Below are 22,349 nucleotides of genomic sequence, written 5' to 3'. Positions count from 1 at the left end.
TTTACTGGGGATTAGTGAGTTACAGTTTAAAGAATGTCCATTGTACATAATCTTAAGTGTTCATTGTGCATTCAGTGCAGTTCGGGTTGCCTTCAAGTTGACCTGGCATAAGTCATGACAACGTTGTAGAATACAAGCTTCTTCGTATAAGGACCATTCAGTGTAATCACTAGTTATGGTTGAACACTCACAAATGACAGTTTGCACTGTCTGATTTTGAGGGGCACGTCTCAAAACATGTTCAACTTTTACTTTATAACTCCAAAAGTAATGTGGAAATTGTTGAACAAAATCTGAAATTTCCCTTTTGGCAGAAAGGCTATGGAATGTACAACGTCGCTCATTTTGAACAAAGGTTTAATTCTTGGTCTTTGAAAACGTCCAATTTCATGCTCCTTCGCTTCGCTATACGCATGAAAACAGTTTAACTCTATTGGAAGACCAACAAATCACGACACAGGTTTATGATTCTGAGAAATCTATTATCAATGGTATAGCATGGGAGAGGGCCGGTGTCGCATGCAATTATAAAGTAGGTTCATCTGGCGGGCTTACACTTTTGTATTACACTGTGTGTAGGGCTAGTAGGTTCAGCGCATGCACGCTCGCTTACGCGCGCACATGTGGACGGTTTTTGCATAGCGCCGGACACGATTGCATATGCAAAAGCCCCCAGGTCAGCTTGTGGAGTGGGTCACTTGGGGTCACTTGGGGGTGACCCGAGGAGGTGCATGCCGTCACCAAGAGAGGACGAGTGTGATCGTTCGATTAGCTCATGGCAGTGGCTCACCCGAGTGAGCACCGCACGCGGTCGACCCAGGGAAGCTAAACGAACGCGCCCAATAATACGGCTCTGATCGTAGACACTGCCCTCTTGTGACGTCTATACCAGCCTGGACAGTCTTATTTTTACAACCCCCACAAAAAAAGTAAAAGTTTGCAGTGACACCAAAACGTACGTTTTTCCTTGTATTCCTTGTCAATCAATGAGATGTCTTCTCGAGCCCCACCCCCTCACAACCACGTTGAGTGAAAGTCAAAAACCTTTTGTGGAAATTTGAAATTTACTTTTGTTCGATTAGTTTTCTATTATATATTTCTCTGAAATTTAGTAGCGGAATTGAAAACAAACGCCCCCTACAAAGGCTGCAAATACAAGTTTAAAGTGAACATCTCCAAGGGGACCCTTTTTGGACAGTCCTCAAAAGCATTGACCGATGACAACACAGCCATTGGTTTATGCTTCCTTGCTCTATGGTTTTATGGAACAACTGTGTCTAACATAAGTTTTAAGTTTTTAGCCCAGGGTTTCATTATAGCCTCAACATCTGACGTCACACTTCCAGGCTCGTATTACGCCTACGTCAATTCCTATCCGTAATCACCTTTCGTATTATACACGCATCAAAACACAGATATGGGAAGCTTACGTCACTGCACGTTTATCCAATGGAATCATTGCAACCAATGAAATCACGTTATCCTTTATCCTTATAAAGACAGGGTGACCAACCTGAGAGTGTTGTTGGTTGAGTTTTGAAGCGGGGCGCCACCTTGCGATTCACCCTGGCCAAATAGTTTGCATTCATATAAAGTAGCAGTGGCCAAGTAGTCGTAATTACTGCAATAATTAATCAGTATGTCGCTGGATCAATACTAATTAATCAGCGCCTTACAAATCAGTTGCAGTTTTCGTCATTCGTGCTCTAAATATTAGTTGGTACAGACGTGGCTTCTTATAGAGTCTCCTAGAAAACTGGGGAAAAAATGTGGACTCCGAAGTTGGTTATCCTTCTGTCCTTAATGTTCTGTGCGGAAGCTGCGATGACACTCCGTGAACTGTCGACGGTCTACCTACCGTACGGGTACGCACCGAGCGGGGACGGACTTTTCGCCCGAGATACTGGTGCCGCGGAACAGTGCGTGTACGACGCAGCGACGGCGACGGTGTACACTGTCGGTGAGTTTGTTTTTTCAAGGTCATGATGCATGCATTTGAGTTTTTAGATTTAACCCCGGGGTAGTTGCGATAACGAACCCTCCTCTGCCATCGGGAGGAGTGTTACGTTATCGCAACTACCCCCGGGGTAAAGCGTTTTTACCGTGAGACGACTGTTGTGCATGTTTCTGGAAAACAATACTCACATGGAGTTACCAAATAATTGGGCATAGCGAGAACAGTTGCTGGGGTGGCGGTGGGCTTATAAGAACTCCCGTGGTCATCCCGAGAGATTATTTCCCGAGAAATGGCTCTGTAGTGTGAAAGGGGACCTTGATGATATATGGAAGGCTAGTTTGCATTGGGGATAATGAATAATTATTATGTTATTGTTTCAACATACATCGATGTGTGTATAAACCCAGAAACAGTACACAGCTCTTCTGACACACATCATTGTTGGTTAAAGATACACGTTGCCTTGGATCGGTCGAGTTGGTCTTTGAAAAGCGTTTTGTGACCGTTTGTTATAAAATGCATATGGTTAGAAAGATGATTTAAAAGTAGAATACAATGATCTACACAAATATGCCTCGAAATTGCGTGGTTTTCTGTTTACCTCGTCCAATAACACGGTCGGCCATTTATGGGAGTCAAAATTCGCGACGTAAAAAGAAAACCGTGCAATTTTGAGTGATACTTGTGTGGATCATTATATTCTACTTTTAAAACATCTTTCTAACCGTATACATTTCATAACAAACGGTTTCAAACGCTTTTTATAGACCAACTCGTCCGATCCAAGGCAACGTGTTCCTTTAAGCAAAAAGTAACATACAACATGTGTGTTTCTGTGAGGTTCGTCAGGCCAAGCAAGGTGTGTTGTTATACAAGTACCCTGTACTTTGAGTCCGTGACCCCCAACTATTTCCTTTGTTCAGTTTAGTTTTGATTCATCATGGTTGAACTAAATTCTGTCGAAGCTTGTGCTTTTCATTCAGTTATTTTAGACGACTATGCCCCCAAGGCCGAAATGTTGTGACTTTCCTTTGATTGAATCACGACCCTGTTGGTCCAGACTGACACGCACATGTGATGAGATTTCCCATATTTGGAAGAAAACAACTTCCTTGGTAATTGTCAAAGACCAGTCTTCTCACTTGGTGTATCTCAACATATTCATAGAAATAACAAACCAGTGAAAATTTGAGCTCAAGTGGTCGTCGAATTTGCGAGAGAACTAGTGGAAAAAAATACCCTCGTGTCGCACAAGTCGTGTGCTTTCAGATGCTTGAATTCGAGACATCAGCTGAGATCCAGAATTCAGTTAAATTAATATTATTTAAGTGAGAAATTAACGCTTTCTTAAAAACTACGTTACTTCAGAGGGAGCTGTTACTCACAATGTTTTATACTATCAAAAGCTCGTCTCCATTGCGCATTAGAGTAAGTTGGTATGCTAACAATTATCTTGAGCAGTTACCAATAGTGTCCAGCTCATGCCTTTAAGCCAATTCCACTCAATTTGTATAGTTCTTAGCTATCTCAAAAATTGCTATTCGCTACTAAATAATTCAATCAAACACAATTCAATGCACGTTTATTTTCCATGTTAACATTGAGAATATAACCATAACGTTGAAACAAAAAACAATGACTATAATTATTCAGAGATGGGTGCCACATAATTCAACAATAACATGTATAGAAACTTCAAAGATAACATGTAATCAGCACGCTAGCCAAATTTGTACATTATAGGGGGCCTATACCAATTCTGTGTGCTCAAAATCGGTTTAGTAAAAAAAAACACTTCTATTTTTATGCGGTTCAATTATGTTTGGTCATAACACCCTTTTTGCGTTCCAAACATAAATGGGATATGGTGCAGCAACTAGCCGATCAAATTGAAACAATCACTTTGGGAACTTTCCGCTTTGAAGTTTCGTTATGATGCATTTACCAATAATCGGACTCTGAACCTGCCGTGTACCTTCATGTTTGACTATAGTTCACCGCAACATTAGTGTATAATCACCAGCGTGGGTTATTGTCAGCGTGGGTTATTGTTCCTTGCATAAGATGAGCTCAAATCTATTAAAAAACATTTAGACTCATAAAACGCAACTCCACCAATCATCGAAGTTATGTGACCTTTTACAAGCCCCGAAACGTCATCTTAAGTTCTCGTATTATTTATTACCTCAAGCGATTTAATTATAGCCTTGGTTCTTAAGTTTGGAGGCCGGATTGATTAACTCGCTTTGGTAGCTGTCTTGAGGTTGGGCATGTGATATCTCTGAGACAGTGAGGAACCATGGATGGTGTCGATTTCACAAAGATGGTCATGCATTGGACTGTTTAGGAGTTAATAAAAACTTAAAGCTAGTCCTAAGTTAAGGCGAATACTGTACCCAGTCCTCGACAATACGACTATAGTCTTCACCCTTAAGTGGCATATTTACACGAGAGCAATAGCTAAATTGTAGCAAGTTAGCAACATTTTTACGAAATGTACCTTATGTGAAAGTAAAACACAAATTTATACTCTCCAAGTTCTCTTGAAAAATCTTGTCAAACATTGCTACATTTTACAACCATGCTAAAAGTAAGCAAGGGACCCCAGTTAAATTGCTGTCGTGTGAATAGTACTATAGTAAATAGATGAGCATCTTTTACTGCTCTGCACTAAAGGAAACAGCAACGGGTCCACAATTTATTAGCGCTGCTTTTGAAGCATGTGTTGCCATAATGATATACATGGCCAACGGCGAACACTGTATCAACACATAATGGTTTAACAATCAAGATATTGTCGGATTCCTCGCCTGAGGAAGTGTGTGCTGGCTTACCACAAACGGGGAGGACAATAATTAAGTTGCAATAGTCTGACTTTACTGACAAAACATGAACTGGTTTATTTATAGCTGAATCACTGATGACATTACTAAATGTGATGTGGTAGCGTAATGCCACTAGTGTTACCGTTAGGTTTATGAAACCATTAATCATAAAATGACAACTGGTCGAGGTACTGGTCTGTGGAGTACTTTTATCTGGAACATGTCTGTTATGGAACATTTATTTGGAGTACACACCGAATTATTATCTGGAGTTGTTATCCCTGAACAAGGAAAATCCAGGGCTTTTATAAAAAGCTGGAGTATAGAAATGAATTAAACATTAGCCAAGTTGGGGTCTTGACCAATGGAAGACTGCAATGCTGGAAGGTCGTCGGACGTGGCGAGTTGATAACCCAAATAAGGAGTTGTGGGTAGTAAGGTTAAAGTGATTGGCAGTTGAGAGTAAGACGGGGCTTGCCATTGCTTGTGTACAATTAAGAATGGAACTACACGCTAGATCACCTGTGTACAAAATGCAACTACATAAGGAATACACTCTATTGAGTGTGTGTACAACGACACGGCATGGTATTTGTGTACAAATTACTACGCACATTTGGCATGGCATTGTACTTCGTGTACAAATGATTACGCACATTGGCATGGCATTGTACTTCGGGTACCAAAAATATGTAACGCACGAAAAAAGACTATCACCGCGAGCGGCCAAGCCGCGAAGCGCCTTTACCAACTCGTTTGGGGGCCTTATGTTTTTCTTTACATTTGCCAACGATTTTGGTGGGAGAAAATATAATGCATAATGCATTAGCGTGGTGAGTTGCTGGCCAATAAGAAGCCACAATTACTTGCATGACGTCACAAGGACGTTCGATGCAAATTCGTTACATTTTCTCCCACCCAAATCGTTGGCAAAATGTAAAGAAAACATATTAAAAGGCCCCCAAAACGATTTGATAAAGGCGCTTCGCGGCTTCGCCGCTCGCGGTGATAGTCTATTAAAATTTCGTGCGTTACATTTTTGGGGCTGTGCGTGCTATCCGGTGTGCCACGTGCGCCTTGACTAAAGGCTACAAAATGTGCTGACTGGACAGAGGGTCCTTGTGACGTATGAGGAAGTAATAGCTAAGCAATTCTAGATTATATCGAATCGAACATTGATCTCAAGTCATTACATTGATTAGTTATTGGGTCAAAAGAGGGCGCTAGTAAGACACAGGGATCAATGTGAGGTTCGTAACACTATAAACTCAAGTTATGACGGTCTATCGGAATGAATCCAGATTACACTTTGTGTCCTTGAGCAAGACAAATACCGTTAATTGTAGAATTAACAAATTTGCAGGTGGACAAAACAAAAGTGATTGGATGCAAGCTAAGGGGAGACACACAAACAAGCAGGGGATATACATTTTGGTTTTTGATCTCACAAGGGCACTGAGGGTGATTGACGAATATCCTGAAGACCCAGTGAAGCATACTAGGCGAAACGTCGAGTTGCCAACAACCCGGTTGATTTCATAAAACACAAAGTCCACCAGATCATCACATAATACTAAGTCTCCCTTTTAAAGGCACTGTACACCTTTGTGGTTGTCAAAGACCAGTATTATCACTGTGAATCCCAACATATTTTAGGTATAAAATAATAATCTGTGACAATTTGAACTCAATTGGTCATCGAAATTTGAAAGTGAATTATGAAAGTTTTTAAATGAAGTGAATAATGCAAGTTTTTATATTGAGAATAATATTTCACAGAATTGTTACTCTATGCATATAATGAGAGACACCAAGTGAAACTACTGGTCTTTGACAACTACCAAAGGTGTCCAGTGCCTTTAAACTCCTTTTGAGCGACTTAAAACTTTGGCTAAGTTACGTGGAGCAATAGACCCATACCGTCCTGATCCTGACGATTTATGCACAATCTAAATGGTTACACCTCCTACCTATTTATGTTTCAACATACCTTATGTTCCGAGACCCCTTGTGTGTTTTCATAAGCCTAACCCTAACCCCAACCCTAACCCCAACCCTAACCCTAACCCTAACCCTAACTCTAAAGGGTGTGAATCAACAGGTTTGGAACTTCGGGTGTTGTAGCAAGAGGGATGATCGACGGAACATAGGGGTGTCAGAATGTAGAGCAGTCACCAATCTAAACCAGAGTGTTTATAGGAACCAACGGGAGTTTAACAAATCTGGGTTCGCTCGCGTTGCCGTATGTTACATCAATTTTTGTATGTATAGGGAATACTTGGCGAACAACTGAGACAAGCTCTCTTTGTTATTTCTCATGTGAAAGGACAATAATTTTGTTCTACTCTCCAAGACTTTTTTTAAAACCTTATGAAACATTGCGATATTTTACAACCACGCTAAAATTAAGCAAGGGACCCCAGTTATAATGCTGTCGTGTGAGTAGCACTTTATGCAATTTAAGTGCTATAACCGTATGAAATTGTATCTGTGTTTTTCTTCAAAAGGTGAGCATTTCATCCACGTCACGGATTACTCTGACGTCATGAAGCCAGTTGTCGTTTACCACGAGGCACTTCCCGCCGTAGGAAATGACGTAGAATTATGCGGTAATGTGGTGGGCGTGGCTCTGGATGGACATCCGGGCACTGTTGGATTGTACAGGGTGTATGACGTACAGAGTGGCCAGCTGGAATCACTAGCAATGGTAACAGGTATCGTATACGGAAGCCCAATCGCGAACCGTCACCGCGGATTTCCAAATAATCACAACCTGGCAACTGACTCTCACATAGGCTGTTTCTAATTAATGTACTGGCTTTGTTACAATCCTACTTTTAAGGTGTTGTCATTTTGAGATGAAATAATGAATATCGATGACATTCTACATTAAAGGTGTTTATTTTTTAGATCTCAATATAAATCACAGGATGTCGCTATCTTACGATTTTGATGTCATCATCCTGCAGTATCTCGGGATCTTAAAGGGGCACGTTTCCTTGGACCGGGCGAGTTGGTCCACGAAAAGCGTTTGAAAACCGTATGTTGTAAAATGCATATTGATTGGAAAGATGTTTTAAAAGTAGAATGTATGATCCACACAAAAATGCCTAAAAAATTCCACACAAAAATGCCAGCCATTTCGAGGCACACTTATGTGGATCATTATATTCTACTTTTAAAACATCTTTCTAACCATTATGCGTTTCATAAAAAGCGGTTTCGAACACTTGTCATTGACCAACTCGCCCGATCCAAGGCAATGGGAGACTTTCTGGGACGATAGAGGGCAGCAGACTTACCGGGTAAATCCATTGTTCTCAGAATTATGCGCATGTTCAGAACTACGTAAACAATGGAAATTTACCCGGTATGTCTGCTGCCACCTAGCATTGGAAAGTCTCCTATTAACGTGCCCTTTAACAAGTTGAATGACAGTTCCTGAGTTCTGTATGTAGAGCTAGGTGTGGAATGCAAAATTAGTATGAGCGTTCTGCCTCTTTCAGTTGGTGATAGGCCAGATATGCTACAGTTTACCCAGGACTGTGGTACGATCGTGGTTGCCAACGAAGGAGAGCCTTACGAGGAGTCTGGCTACATCATTGACCCTGAAGGGTCTGTCTCACTCATCCACGTTGATGGCGTCAACTCAACTGTCGTGAACTTAGACTTCAAGTCTTTCAATTCCAGGTATGGAAACAAAATAATAGCTTATCTCATCATAAATTGTCCGTATGACAAGCGAGAAGTATACAAACGGACTTTTAAAGGTACTGCCGTCAACGTCGCCAAACTCTTACTAACTTAGGATTAATCTTAGGACGAGCTATAAGTTCCGTATACGAAGACGTAAAGACGCATCGAACCTATCATATAAGTTAGAACGAGTTACTCGTCCATACTCGATATAGGATTAATACCAGCGTTTCGTGAAACAGGCTGCTGGACACCCATTGTCAAAGACCTGATTCTCACTTGGTGTATCCCAACATGAATAAAACAACAAATCTGTGAACATTTGGACTCAATTTGTGAAATTATTGCACGCGTAAGACCAGCGCCTGTTTTTATCCCGGGGACCAGCTTTTGATTGGCCTCATTATGTGAACCTGTTAAAAAAACGAACTGCTAGACAAACGAGCAGAGTCAACACTCCCTTGTGAACGAAGTGCCACTGACTCGGCATAAGAGTCAGTATTGTAACGGTAAACAGTGCTATTGATAACAAACAACATTGACTTTGTTGACACCACCACATAAGAGGGTTTATCTGAAATGCATTGGTAAAGTGAACTTTATTACACAATATCTATTCGCTTGCAGGGCGGATGAATACGTTCGTCAGGGAGTCAGGTGGCCGTATAAAGGAGAGTTAGGTCAGAGTTCAAACAATCTATCCCAGTCTCTGGAACCGGAGTATATCGCATTAAATAATGACGACACTAAAGCCTACATAGGTCTGCAGGTTAGTCCCAACATAACAAAATAAACAAATATTAGAAGGTACGGAACTCCACCAAGCTTGCTTAAAGGCAGTGTTTACTTGTGGTAATTGTCAGAGACCAGTATCCTCACTTGTTGTATTCTCAGCATATGCATTAAATAACAAACCTGTGAAAACGTGGGCTTAACTGGTCATCGAAATTGCAAGAGAACAATGAAAGAAAAAAACAGAGGGAACCGTTTCTAACAATGTTTTATACTTACTATAATTAACATTTATCCAATGCTCGTTTTACTAAGTAAAGTTTTGTGCTAACAATTATTTTGAGTAATAACTGAAACTAGTTGCCTCTAACTGAAACTGTGGCGGCAAGAAGTTCGATACCAGGTGGAGATGACGGTTTGTTTTTCAACTGCTTTCACTGGTTTTTTGTTTTTAGGAGAACAATGCAATCGCCGTGATCGACCTGGTATCCGAGACCATTGTTGATATCCACTCTTTGGGTTTCAAATCCTGGCATAATCTCCTTCTGGATCCCAGCGACAAGGATGGAGGTAGGCCTGATTGTGTCTTGATCCGATTTGTACATTGTTGCCACTACGCGGCCCTATATGATTTTTGGTTGTCAGTAATTTGTGTGATTTTTGATAATGCTAGGCTTTTAAAATACATTAAATGACAAGGATCTATATCTTGATTTGCTCTCATTCAAATCAATATTGTAACCAAACCGAGGCTGGAGGGGCAAAAAGTCTGGTTCCCTTTTTTTTGTAAAATGAATGTACACCATTCAATAACTGTAGTTGGATACTGGGAACAAGACCATCACTGGTGGCCACATGATAAAAGTCTATCCCTCCATAAAAGCCACCTTCATTATATCTGTTTGTCCTTATCTGCCCTTTTCTAACACTCGATATTTCTGACAACGATATGTCCAATGGCACGGTTGGCTTGTGCGTAAAGCGCTCGCCTCTCACCAAGGTGACCCCGGTTCGATTCCCGGTCGGGGCCATATGTGAGTTGAGTTGTGCGTTGGTTCTCTGCTGTGCCACGAGGGTTTTCCAGACTATCCGGTTTTCCTCCCTCAGGAAAAAATCAAACACTTTCGATCTTGGCTGTGCTCCGTGGTCATAATGGGTTGATGTGGCTGGCAGCTGAATGCGCCCTTGCATGCCTGCTTCTCGAACACGTTGTAGCCGCGTCCTTCGCAATTCAGCTCTTAGCTGCGAGTAAGGACGATTAGCCCCCCAAATTATTATTATTATTATTATTATTATTTATAGGCATTAACTTCGCCGCATATGGTATCTTCAGTACATACCAGCCAGATTCAATCAAGTACATGAGAGTGGATGGAGTGGATTACATTGTGACGGCCAACGAAGGGGATGACATGTCACTTTCAGCCGGCGGTAACTCCTGGAAAGAGGCCCAGCGTGGAGAAGACTTCGTTGATGGTAGGAGTTCCAAGATACCACTCCATCCAAAAGAAACTTCATTCGCAATTGTTTTTATCTTTTGTACTAAAAGTTTACTTCACTGCAAAAACTGGGTGTTATGGTTTTGCTCTTTCTCATATTATGGTTTTGCTTTCAAAATTATGGTTTTGCTCTTATATATTATATGATTGTGCTCTTATTGAGTAGGGTAGATGGTCTTAGCTTTCGATCCAAACCGGACCTTCTTCAGAGGCATAAAACAAGAACCAACAAATACATATCCATTTAAAGAAAAAAAAGGGAAAGGGATTAAAGGAAGGATCCAGGATAAAGCGGGAAAATTATAGCAAATCAAAGTTCCTATTTCAGAAACAATTGGTGGCTATACACCAATAGCAGCAAAGTGGTGATTGTGCTCTTATAATTTTTTATGCCCTATTATATTGTTTTGCTCTTACATATGGTTTTGCTCTAATATATATGGTTTTGCCTCATATTTAGTAATAAACGGCCCCTCAAACATTAAAGATACCGAACAAATTGTTCAACAATAATAACCAAGACTAGTACGAGTAGGTCAGTTTATCACAGTTCATCATCCAAAAGTATCTTATTTTTACCCTTGAATTACTGTTTTTTTCTTTGCTTATTTAGAAAATCAACTTTCAAGCTCCGTACCAGATGCGGTCAGAGCTGCACTTGCCGATCATAAAAAGCTTGGTAAGGAATAATAATATATAGCATGTTTGGTGAGCGACTACACTTGACCAGAAACTTTGAAGTATAGCTCTCGAGTTGACCATGTTGAACATGCTCCAGTGCATGATTCAATTGTCAATCTCCCTGTGGTTTCTGGTTAACGATCTAGTCAAGTCTAGTCGCCACTAGAACTTGCTCCTATATAAAGCTAGAAACTCTGTTATTTAATTGCACATAAATCATTCACACAATGCTTAAGACTCTGCTAAAAAACACCCATCACTGTTCACTTTGTCCGACAGGACGGTTGAAATTTAGCACTGTCGACGGTCGGAGCACGCAGGATACCAGCAAGTTTGAACGACTCTATTTCTATGGCGCCCGTAGCGTTACGGTGTTCAGGGCCGACGACTTTTCGCTGGTGTACGACACGGGAGATGAGATCGAACGTAAACACGCCGTCTTCTATCCGAACATCTTCAACGCCGACTACGACAGTGACGACCCCGACACGGAAACGGTTGAAGACACGTTCGACAAACGCTCGGATGCAAGGGTATGCAAGTACAGAATAAGCCACTTCGGAATGTCAGTGGCGCATGTCTGTTACTGCTGACAACGGATTTTGTCTATCATCCGTAACCTTTTGACAATACCCGCTGGTATTGTCAAAAGGTTACGGGAGATAGACAAAATGCGTTGTCAGCAGTAACAGACATGCGCAGCTGGAACTCCGAAGTGGCTTATTTGCTTCAGCCCTAGGAGTAGGTGTAGATGGCCCCATATTAATTGTAGCCCATACCTTGAAGTGGCCAATAGGCCTCGTGTGTCTGGCGTTCAAATTGAAACTAAAGGTTTATGAATGAATTCCGACTACAATAATTACCTTTCTAAATAGACTATTGCTTAATCTGTGTTTACAAAATGCTGAACTATCTTGTTGCTGCGTTTCAGGGCCCTGAGACCGAGTCGGTTGAGATTGCGGAAATAAACGGCCAGCGTATGATGTTTGTCGGGAACGAACGCACGAGTACAATCATGGTGTATACCTTCGAAGGAAACTCAACTACTCCGAACTTTGAGTCTATCTATCGCTCCGGAGGAACCAGTGATACTTTCACGGAACTCTACAATGAGAGAAACTTTGGTGATGTAGACCCAGAAGACATACGGTAGGCCAGTGGTCCGTGACTGAGAACACACTTCATGTCACTGTTTTCCACAGAAGTATGCAGTTTTAGCCCTTTGTGAAGCACCTATAACTTACATTTTAGAATCAGGTTGAGAACAAAATAATGTGTTCGCCCGTTGTCAATCATAAAATTGGGCTCCCACCCTGTGGACCCGACGTGTAAAAAAAGTCTAACACAAATATTAAAACCTATGACTTTGTTAACAATTTACATCTGCATTCTTTAGCGCACAGACCCCCATTGTGTTTCGTTTATTTAGAAGTAAAGTTCCAGTCATCAACTTGCCATACTGAAAAAGTAGTTCTGTAACTATTTAGTGTAAACATTTCCCCAGAGAACAAATTCTGTCGCTGTGTTCATTTCGAAATAATGTCAATATTTCCTCAATTGATAGGTTTATCAAAGCATTGGAGACCCCATACGGTAAACCGTTACTACTCGTCACTAGCGCTCAAAGTGGGACAGTGAGTATGTACGAAGTCATCGACAGTAATGACCAAGAAACGACTACCAGCACCAGCGACGACTACACGGGTAAGTCTGTAACAGAACAATTATAATGCTCGGCATGTAGGCCTGCCACTTTTGTTCGACAATTGACGATGGCTCACTGTTTTTCCAACCTATTGTGCCGGACAATTGAGTCCGATTCATGGGTCTTAACCAAACATTATATTGCAGTCACATGTAATTAATACTGTTACAGAATATTATGTCCGACATCTGACCGATTCTGGTCAACAATCGATTTGAGGAAAACAAATTCTCGTCTTTCCATTGTGTCGGACATAATACCATCATGTCCGACCCATTAAGTGCAACAATTCTGACCAATTGAGTGTGACAAACAATAGTTATGTCCCGACACATGGTGCCAACAACGACAAGTTTCCGGATAAAAAAGATTCGACAAACTGCTTTCAAAAACATTTATTTTCATTTTCAAAAGCAGTTTTTAGTATTTTCAAAAGCAGCTCAGTTTGGGATTAGTTCAAGATTTTCATGGCATCTCAAAGACAAAGGATCAGACCATAACTAGTAACCTTCGTGTATAGACCATGTGAACTTTGTTTACAATAAGTGTGACCTGCTTGTACATTCTTTCAGTATTCTGGCAGGCACAATACTGCACAGGTCATATGCTGGGAAAGTTTACATTTAATTTGTGTCATAATTTCCACATAAATCCACGAATTATGAAAGTAAAAGCTTGGCAAGTTTTGAGATGTGGCCCCTATCATCATATCAAAAGTTGTTTAAAATTAGACAGTGCAATCTCCATAAAATATAAAATTTTATGATTTCTTCCATTAGGCTGTGTACAAATCCTGCCTGCAGGAAGTCCAGGCTCTGTGGCTCTTTTGTAAACATGTGATGTCACAGGTCACATCGTCTATACAATAATTAGGTTATAACAAATAATATCAGTCACCTTTTTCAATTAGTTTTAAACAAGCTCCGGTGACATACATAAAACTGAAATTAAAAATAAAGATATTTTTGTGTTTCTTGTTCCAGTGGTATTGGATCCGATCTCGACGGTTTACATACCCTACGATTACAAATCAGACGAGACACCAAAGTACGGACTGAACGAAGACGCAATAGAACAAAGCGCTTATGATAAGATCAACGCTGTGGTCTACTCTGTTGGTAAGTCAAGTTTATTTGCTTTCATGCCCACGGCTGGATGTGAACCGTCCAACCTAAAGCATCTTAAAGCCACCAGACACTAGTGGTAATTGTCAAAGACCAGTCTTCTCAATTGGTGTATCTCAACATAATATAAGCATAAAATAACAAACCTGTGAATTTGAGCTCAAATGGTCGTCGAAGTTGCGAGAGAATAATGAAAGAAAAACTCTCTTGTCGCACAAGTTGTGTGCTTTCAGATGCTTGATTTCGAGACCTCAAAATCTAATTCTGATGAGGTCTCGAAATCAAACGCAAAAATATTTTAGTGAAAAATTACGTCTTTCTAAAACACTACCTTACTTCAGAGGGAGCCGTTTCTAACAACGTGTTTTACTATCAAAAGCTCTCCATTGCTTGTTACCAAGTAAGTTTGTATGCTAACCATTTTTTTGAATGACTACCGAAACTTACCGAGACAAAATAACTACGCAGGATGCTTACTACCATTACACCATCTGTATAAAATTTAAAATTTTTGGAAAAAAAATCAAACAAAAAACGGGGTCAATACAAAAGAAAGATCCTACTTTTACACATCAGTAAACTAATAACTTCAGTTGTAGGAAAATGTATCAATTGCATCTGTCAATAATTCTCAACTTTTAGTTGAATTAAGTCCAAGTTGCGTTTTTGATTTTATTTAAAGCCATTGGACACTTTCGGTAAACAGTATTGTCTAAAGGCCCACACTTCGTGTATCACAACTTATATATAAAATAACAAATCTGTGAAATTTAGGCTCAATCGGTCATCGGAGTCGGGAGAAAATAACGGGAAAACCAACCTTTGTATCCGCACGTTTCGCCGTGTCATGGCATGTGTTTAAAATAAATCCGTTATTCTCGATATCGAGAATTGATAATTGTTTTAATGTTTTCTTAAAGAGTAAAGCATTTCATGGAATAATATTTCAAGAGACGTGTTTCACCATTACCTTCTGTAAACCCTGTAAGTTATTTGTAAATCTGTGAATTTGTTTTCTGTTCCGAAAGTGTATAATGGCTTTAATGTTAATATAATATCATCCTCATTTTTACAGGCGGGAAATTTCTGCACGTCATAGATATCTCTGACGTCACGAGGCCGAACATTGTTCATTACATGGAGCTATCGGCCTCTGGGAACGATATTGAGCTATGCGGCAATGTCATTGGTATTGCTTTAGATGGTAATCCGGGGACGATGGAATTTTACAGCCTCTATGACAAACAAAATAGTCATCTCTCTCTCACTCTAAGCGTTACAGGTAAGGCCCAAAAGTTCCTATTTTAACACCATTTCAAACACGCTAAATAGTAATAATAATAATCGTGTTTTATATCATACGTTTCCCACTCTAAAAAGGGGCCTTTTAAAGGCAGTGGCACTGTTGATAATTACTTAAAATAATGATTATCTTAAAACCTAACTTGGTATTAAACGAGTAATGGGGAGAGGTTGGTAGTATAAAATATTGTAAGAAACGGCTCCCTCTAAAGTATAGTTTTCGAGAAAGAAGTGATTGTCCATGAATTTGATTTCGAGACCTCAGATTTAGAATTTGAGGTCTCGAAACCAAGCTTCTGAAAGCACACAACTTCCTTTGACAAGGTTGTTTTTTCTTTCATTATTATCTCGCAACTTCGACGACCGATGAGCTCAAATTTTCACAGGTTTGTTATTTTATGCATATGTTGAGATACACCAAGTGAGAAGACTGGTCTTTGACAATTACCAACAGTGTCCAGAGTCTTTAAGTCGCGCTATGACCAGTGGAGTATCTTGCCTGTCAGGAAGCACATGGAATATCAGTCTTGTTGTCTATACAACAGCGTATTGAAACCAGGACGTTCATGGAATTGTTACAGCCTATCAAAAAGTATAACTGTATTCTTTTTCAGTTGGGAGTAAACCAGACATGCTAAAATTCACCGCTGACTGTCGCACCGTCCTGATAGCTAACGAAGGAGAAACGATTGCCGAGGATGGGTTCATCATTGATAATGAAGGCTCTGTTTCTGTTCTTCATCTCAGTGAAACAGGAACTGTTCTCAAACATATGAACTTGAACTTCACGTCCTTTAACACAAGGTAACCACAAGTTTATATATCATGCCAAACTATCGTAAGAAAAAAAAATCAATATCTTATATATATCGTTGCGGTACCTGCTGACAAAACATAGGATTCGAACTGCCTCTAGCTACCGGGCAATTTTCGGTAGTCATGTCGGTAAGACACTGCTCTAACATTGCAAGGGTCGTGGGTTCGAATCTAGACTTGATTCAAGTCCCGATCTCGTGTGAGAAGTTACTATAAGCATATCGCGCCAACTATAGCAAACAAACCGAAGTGCGCGCTCGCCGTCAAAAAATGTAGTCAAGAGACTAGGTTGGGGAATGCCAGGAATGCAGAACGTCACAAACAGTAGTTTTCTGGGGATCGGGATGGCACGGGATTGGGACTTGAGTCAAGTCTAGTTCGAATCCCACCCGAGCAATATGCCTCTGATCTTTGTTCACAGAACTCTGAGAAAGTACTGAGTATACAGTGCTAACACACATTGGTGTATGGGTAAAAACCAAAATTAATGTTCTTTATCCCTGATGCAAATTTAAAATCTCTAACAACATCAACTTGGATTTTACGTCAAACACAAGGAATAAACAATTAGTTAAAATTGAAAAGTTTAAAGTTGAGAATAATTGGACAGGTCGACGTCATAATAGAGTCAAAACATGAAAGTACTTTTGGTCCCTGGGAAAAAGTGATATCTGATACTCAGGATCCGTTACCAGCTGTTATTATATATATATATATATATTTCTAATTCTTTATTTTTCAGAGCTCAAGACTATCTTGAGCGCGGTGTCAGGTGGCCTTATAGAGGAGAAATAAGTGAAAATCCAACAGTTTTTTCTCAATCAATAGAACCAGAGTATATTACTTTGAATGGAGATGACACAAAGGCGTACATTTGCCTTCAGGTGAGATAGAAGTTAATATTAATAGTCCATGGAACCCAAGTCTATAGAACCAGAATATTTAACTTTAGGGATGAAGCGAATGCATCATTTGCCTTCAAGTGAGATAGAACCTTTTACTACCAGCTAGAACCAGAGTATATTACTTTGAATGGAGATTAAACAAAGGCATACATTTGCCTTCAGGTGAAAGAACTTGATATTATTAGTCCATGGAACCAAAGTCTATAGAGAATATTTTACTTTACGGATGAAGCAAACGCATCATTTACCTTCAAGATATTTAAATTATTTCAGTTAAAGGGTCAGAGTCAGTGAAACCAAATTACAGCACTAAAAACCGATGCCAAATTGTTTGTGAAGATGAGTCCTCAAACAAAAATGAAGCAATCATAGGAACCTAAGAATGTAATTGTAACCAAATACAGCACGGACTCACAATTACTGAAGAAGTTTTCTAATTTGTTGATCTGCAGGAAAACAATGCTATCGCAGTGATAGATCTAACTTCAGACACCATTGTAGACATTTATCCTCTCGGAGTCAAGTCTTGGAAGAATTTGCTTCTTGACGCAAGCGACAAAGATGGAGGTAAGGGGGGAACCGAGCAAAACATTCCCGATTTTGAAGATACGGTGCCCAATTTCGCAGTCTCTGCTATTGCGGAAGTCTGTGCCTTTCTTCGTCATTACTGCGATTTCTGATAAGCGAATAAATGACGCACGTACAAGCACAGTTTGTTGTAAATACCTGAAGATAGATATAGATCGGAGCATACTGATCGAAACGTTGCTTCATTAACCATCGGTTCTTTTCAGAACCACCTTTTTATTCACAAGATACTATTTCAAATGGTGTTACCACAAACAGTTAAAGTTTCAAATCCTACATTTATTCCCGATTGTTCGGAGTTTATTTCGGTTGCTGGAATCAAAATAAAAAAAGTAGATTTGGTGCGTCTTCAGAATATTATATGTTATAAATTTAATACTTTGTACAAGGTATTACAGCCTACAAGCTTTTTATTTTAATGGGCCCTGCCTCCAAACAGTTGCAGTCTCTGTAAACTATTGATTGTTTTGATGTGTGTATTGAAATAAATATTATTATTGATTGACTGATAATGCTCTTCCATCGATTTTTAAAATATTTTTCCACACTATTTTTCTTCTTTTTTTCTCAAGGGATTCATTTCGAATCGTACGATATCTACAGCATCTATCAGCCTGATGCCATTAAATACATGGAGGTGGATGGTGTTGGTTACATCATTACGGCCAATGAAGGAGACGACTTGGATTATGACGCTGGTGAAAGAGAATGGGCCGAGGCGAAACGAGGAAAGGACTTTGTGGACGGTATGTCAACATGTACAACTTCTTGGATGGGCAATTTATCCCAGCAAGTCGTTCTTTTTTTAGTCGACTTATTCTTGACATTGGTCGACTTGGCGAATTTACACTCTTTCCGGATAAGTGACATGGCAACTAGGAAGCTCCGTAGTTTGCTGTATGAAACATTACACAGGGGGCCTAACGTACTGTTTTGGTAACTGCGTTTTTTCGTTCTCTTCGACAGATAACGAGCTCTCTGCTTCGGTGTCCCCTGCTCTGCGGGATGCTCTAAACGACGATGACAAACTAGGTAAGTCGACATCCACCTGAGGGCCAAACGGCTCTAAACGACGTTGACAAACAAGGCAACTCCACTTCCACTTTGGGGTCAAACGTGATTATTGTTGACATGTTTTGATAGTTCCAGGTTAGGCACTAACATTTAGTCTCTTCCAAAAAGGACCTTGAGTCCCTCTGTTCTCTGGTCGCATGTATATCCAGTCTCTCTCTCTCTCTCCCCCCCCCCCCCCCCCGTGCTGCATCATCTTATACAAAGGCGCTCCAAGTTTCCTAATTATTATTATCATTCCTCTGTTTATTTCATTTTCAATGACAAGACTCAAAGGTGTGTCAACACTTGGTACTGCAACATTAATCTTAGAAATATTTTGTCTGCGACACTTCAAAATGTCATTAAAATTCTTCTTTCCCTTTTACAGGCCGACTGATGTTCAGTACAGTGGATGGCCGCAACCCACAAGATCCTACCAAGTTCGACAAACTTCACTTCTTCGGAGGGCGTAGTTTCACAGTGTTCAGGGCGGACGATTTCTCACTTGTGTACGACAGTGGGGACGAGGTTGAAAGACAACACGCCATCTTCTTCCCCGAGGTTTTCAACGCTGAAGGAAAATCAAAGGACCCCGACGACGAGTCACCCGAAGATAAATTTGACATCCGTTCTGATAACAAAGTAAGATTATAAAGGCAAAGACAACGGCTTTTGCCGTGCAAGTAAATGTTAACGTAAAGGTAAACGTAAACGCAGACGACAATATGCCTCAAAAGACGCTTAATTCTGACAAATTATCAGGAAAATGTTGCAGCTCATTTATTGCTTTGCAAAACTGCGTCAACCTTGAAATTTTTAAATAAATAACCCATTTATAAACCATTTATAGGGGTTATATTCACCTTTTATTGGCAGGTACGAAATTGCAACATCATGACGTCATCCCACGTCATCCCATTATTGTTGCATGCTGTGATACCATCGAAAGCTGTTACGTCTAACCAAGTATAAGATGGTATTGCCACTAACATCGTGACGTCATCTCATGCCATCACATTTATAAAATACATTGCATGTTGTGAATGTACGTCTAACCAAGTATAAGATGGTATTGCCACTAACATCGTGACGTCATGTCATGTCATCACATTTATAAAATACATTGCATGTTGTGAATTTAGTTTGGTTTCCTATTTTCTAAAATGACCAGGGACCGGAACCCGAAGCGATTGAGACGGGTGAGCTCAATGGAAAGCATCTCCTGTTCGTTGCGCAGGAGCGAACCAGTACTGTGGTGGTGTACAGCTTCCCGGAACATTCCGCTGTTCCGAAATTCGAGTCAATTTACAGGGCTGGTGGGACGAGCGACTCTTTCGAAAAGCTACTGGAAAACCGGAACCTTGGGGATCTTCATCCGGAAGACTTGAAGTAAGTTTGAGACAGCCGGAACTCACGGCAAAGATGATGTACATAATTATAACACATCAAAACACAAAACCCTTTGTTCTCTGACAACCTTTTATTATATTTCCTAAACTTAACCCAACTCTTACACCAAATCACTCCCTAACGAATAAGTCAGTTTTTTTTTCTCAGAACATGGTTACATAGAACTATATCTCTTACTATAGTTCTCATCATCTTTTGTTTTCCCTCATTGTAGATTTATCCCAGCCTCAGATAACCCCAGTGGCAAACCCATCCTGTTAGTAACAAGTACAGCCAGTGGTACTTTGTCACTATACGAAGTGAAGGAGACCCAGCTAGACCAACTCATTAATGGTAAGAACACATTGGAATCACTTAATCAGTTAAACTTAAAAGTATTAATTGACTCAATGGAATCACTTAAATCAATCGAATCAGAATCAAATCAAATCAATAAAACCAACTAAATTATTTGAATTATCTAAATCAATGAAATCGGCCAACGAACCAATGAAATCAAGCAAATCAATGTCTACTCCTGAAGACGAGCGGAGTATACTATTCGAAACGTCTCAATCAAACCGGCTCTCTTCTCAAACCGGCCAACACTCACACAAAGGAGATTTACACATGGTTGTATCCGATAGTTTACAATAGTTCCTTCCCAAATTAATGTCGTTATGTGTCAGCCAAGTTTCTCAGAAAGTTTTTTTTTTCAATTACTGTGTGTACATAACCACTACAGATATTATGCACTATCTAAAACACCCTACCACTAGTGAATTAAATTTATACAGGCTATTTTGTATTGTATCTACACGGACTGAAACAACCAAACAACCAATTACTGTGTAGACATAACCACTACAGATATTATGCACTATCTAAAACACCCTACCACTAGTGAATTAAATTTATACAGGCTATTTTGTATTGTATCTACACGGACTGAAACAACCAAACTGTTCCCAAAGGCATGTACGTTCCCTTAAAAACATTTGTCCTAAAATTACCATCCATGATGTGAATTATTTTAATGGTTAGGTATTTCTTTTGTAGGCGGCAGTCCAAGTGTGCGTACATCGGTAACAACGTGTGTAGTCTCAGTATTAGTGTACATGATCATCAAGATGTTATGAATATCACCGCATGCCACAACCAGCAGCTGTCGAAATAAAACTCTCCCAAATTTGCACATAAATGTTTTGTTCAGAAATTTGGTGTGTTATTATGTTTAAGTAAGTTTACGTTGACGTTTAAAATATCTTCCAGCCGCTGTCGAAATAAAACTCTTCCAAATTTGCACATAAATGTTTTGTTCAGAAATTTGTTACGTATGTGTTTAGTAAGTTTACGTTTACGTTTAAAATATCTTCATTCTTCAGAATATTTTTGTTTCAAGGCAGTGGACACTATTGGTAGTTACTCAAGATAATTATTAGCATAAAACCTTACTTGGTACCAAGTAATGGGGAGAGGTTGACAGTATAAAACATTGTGTGAAACGGCTCCCTCTGAAGTGGAGTAGTTTTCGAGAAAGAAGTAATTTTCCACGAATTTGATATCGCGACCTCACGTTTAGAATTTGAGGTCTCGAAATCAAGCATCTGAACGCACACAACTCCGTTTGACAAGGGTGATTTTTCTGTCATTCTCGCAACTTCGACGACCGATTGAGCTCAAACTTTCACAGGTTTGTTATTTTATGCATAATTATGTTTAGATACAGCAAGTGATAAGACTGGTCTTTGACAATGGTGTCCAATGTTTTTAAAGGTAAGGTACACGTTTGGGAATTGTCAAAAACCAGTCTTCTCACTTCGTGGCTCCCATCCTAAGCATAAAATAACAAGCCTGTGAAAATTTGGGCTAAATCGGTCATCGAAGTTGCGAGAAAATGATAAAAGAAAAAACACCCTTGTTGGACGAATTTGTGTGCTTTCAGATAGGAATCAAAGACTTCTAGCTAGAAGTCTTTTATTATTTTAGTGAGTAATTACCTCTTTCTCAAAAACTAGGTTACTTCAGAGTGAGTTGTTTCCCAAATTTTGTTATTCTATCAATAGCTCTCCAATGC

The 22,349-nt window shown here is 39.9% G+C and overlaps 1 protein-coding gene across 1 annotated transcript; it reads left to right on the top strand.

Annotated features, from left to right (window-relative positions):
• Positions 1-1,655: 1,655 nt before the first annotated feature.
• On the top strand, positions 1,656-21,695 carry LOC117302320. The gene is made up of 21 exons (XM_033786217.1): positions 1,656-1,960; positions 7,290-7,496; positions 8,289-8,472; positions 9,106-9,247; positions 9,666-9,780; positions 10,513-10,686; positions 11,323-11,388; positions 11,670-11,923; positions 12,322-12,539; positions 12,955-13,094; positions 14,079-14,213; positions 15,295-15,501; positions 16,136-16,325; positions 17,080-17,221; positions 17,695-17,809; positions 18,403-18,576; positions 18,797-18,862; positions 19,272-19,525; positions 20,055-20,272; positions 20,508-20,626; positions 21,332-21,695. Exons 1-21 carry the CDS (start codon positions 1,768-1,770, stop codon positions 21,409-21,411), a joined length of 3,393 nt encoding a protein of 1,130 aa, XP_033642108.1. The 5' UTR covers positions 1,656-1,767; the 3' UTR covers positions 21,412-21,695.
• Positions 21,696-22,349: the final 654 nt, after the last annotated feature.

The sequence above is a fragment of the Asterias rubens genome, chromosome 18 (assembly GCF_902459465.1).
Source record: "Asterias rubens chromosome 18, eAstRub1.3, whole genome shotgun sequence".
NCBI classification, from domain to species: domain Eukaryota; kingdom Metazoa; phylum Echinodermata; class Asteroidea; order Forcipulatida; family Asteriidae; genus Asterias; species Asterias rubens.
This window is presented reverse-complemented; position numbering and strand designations above follow the sequence as displayed.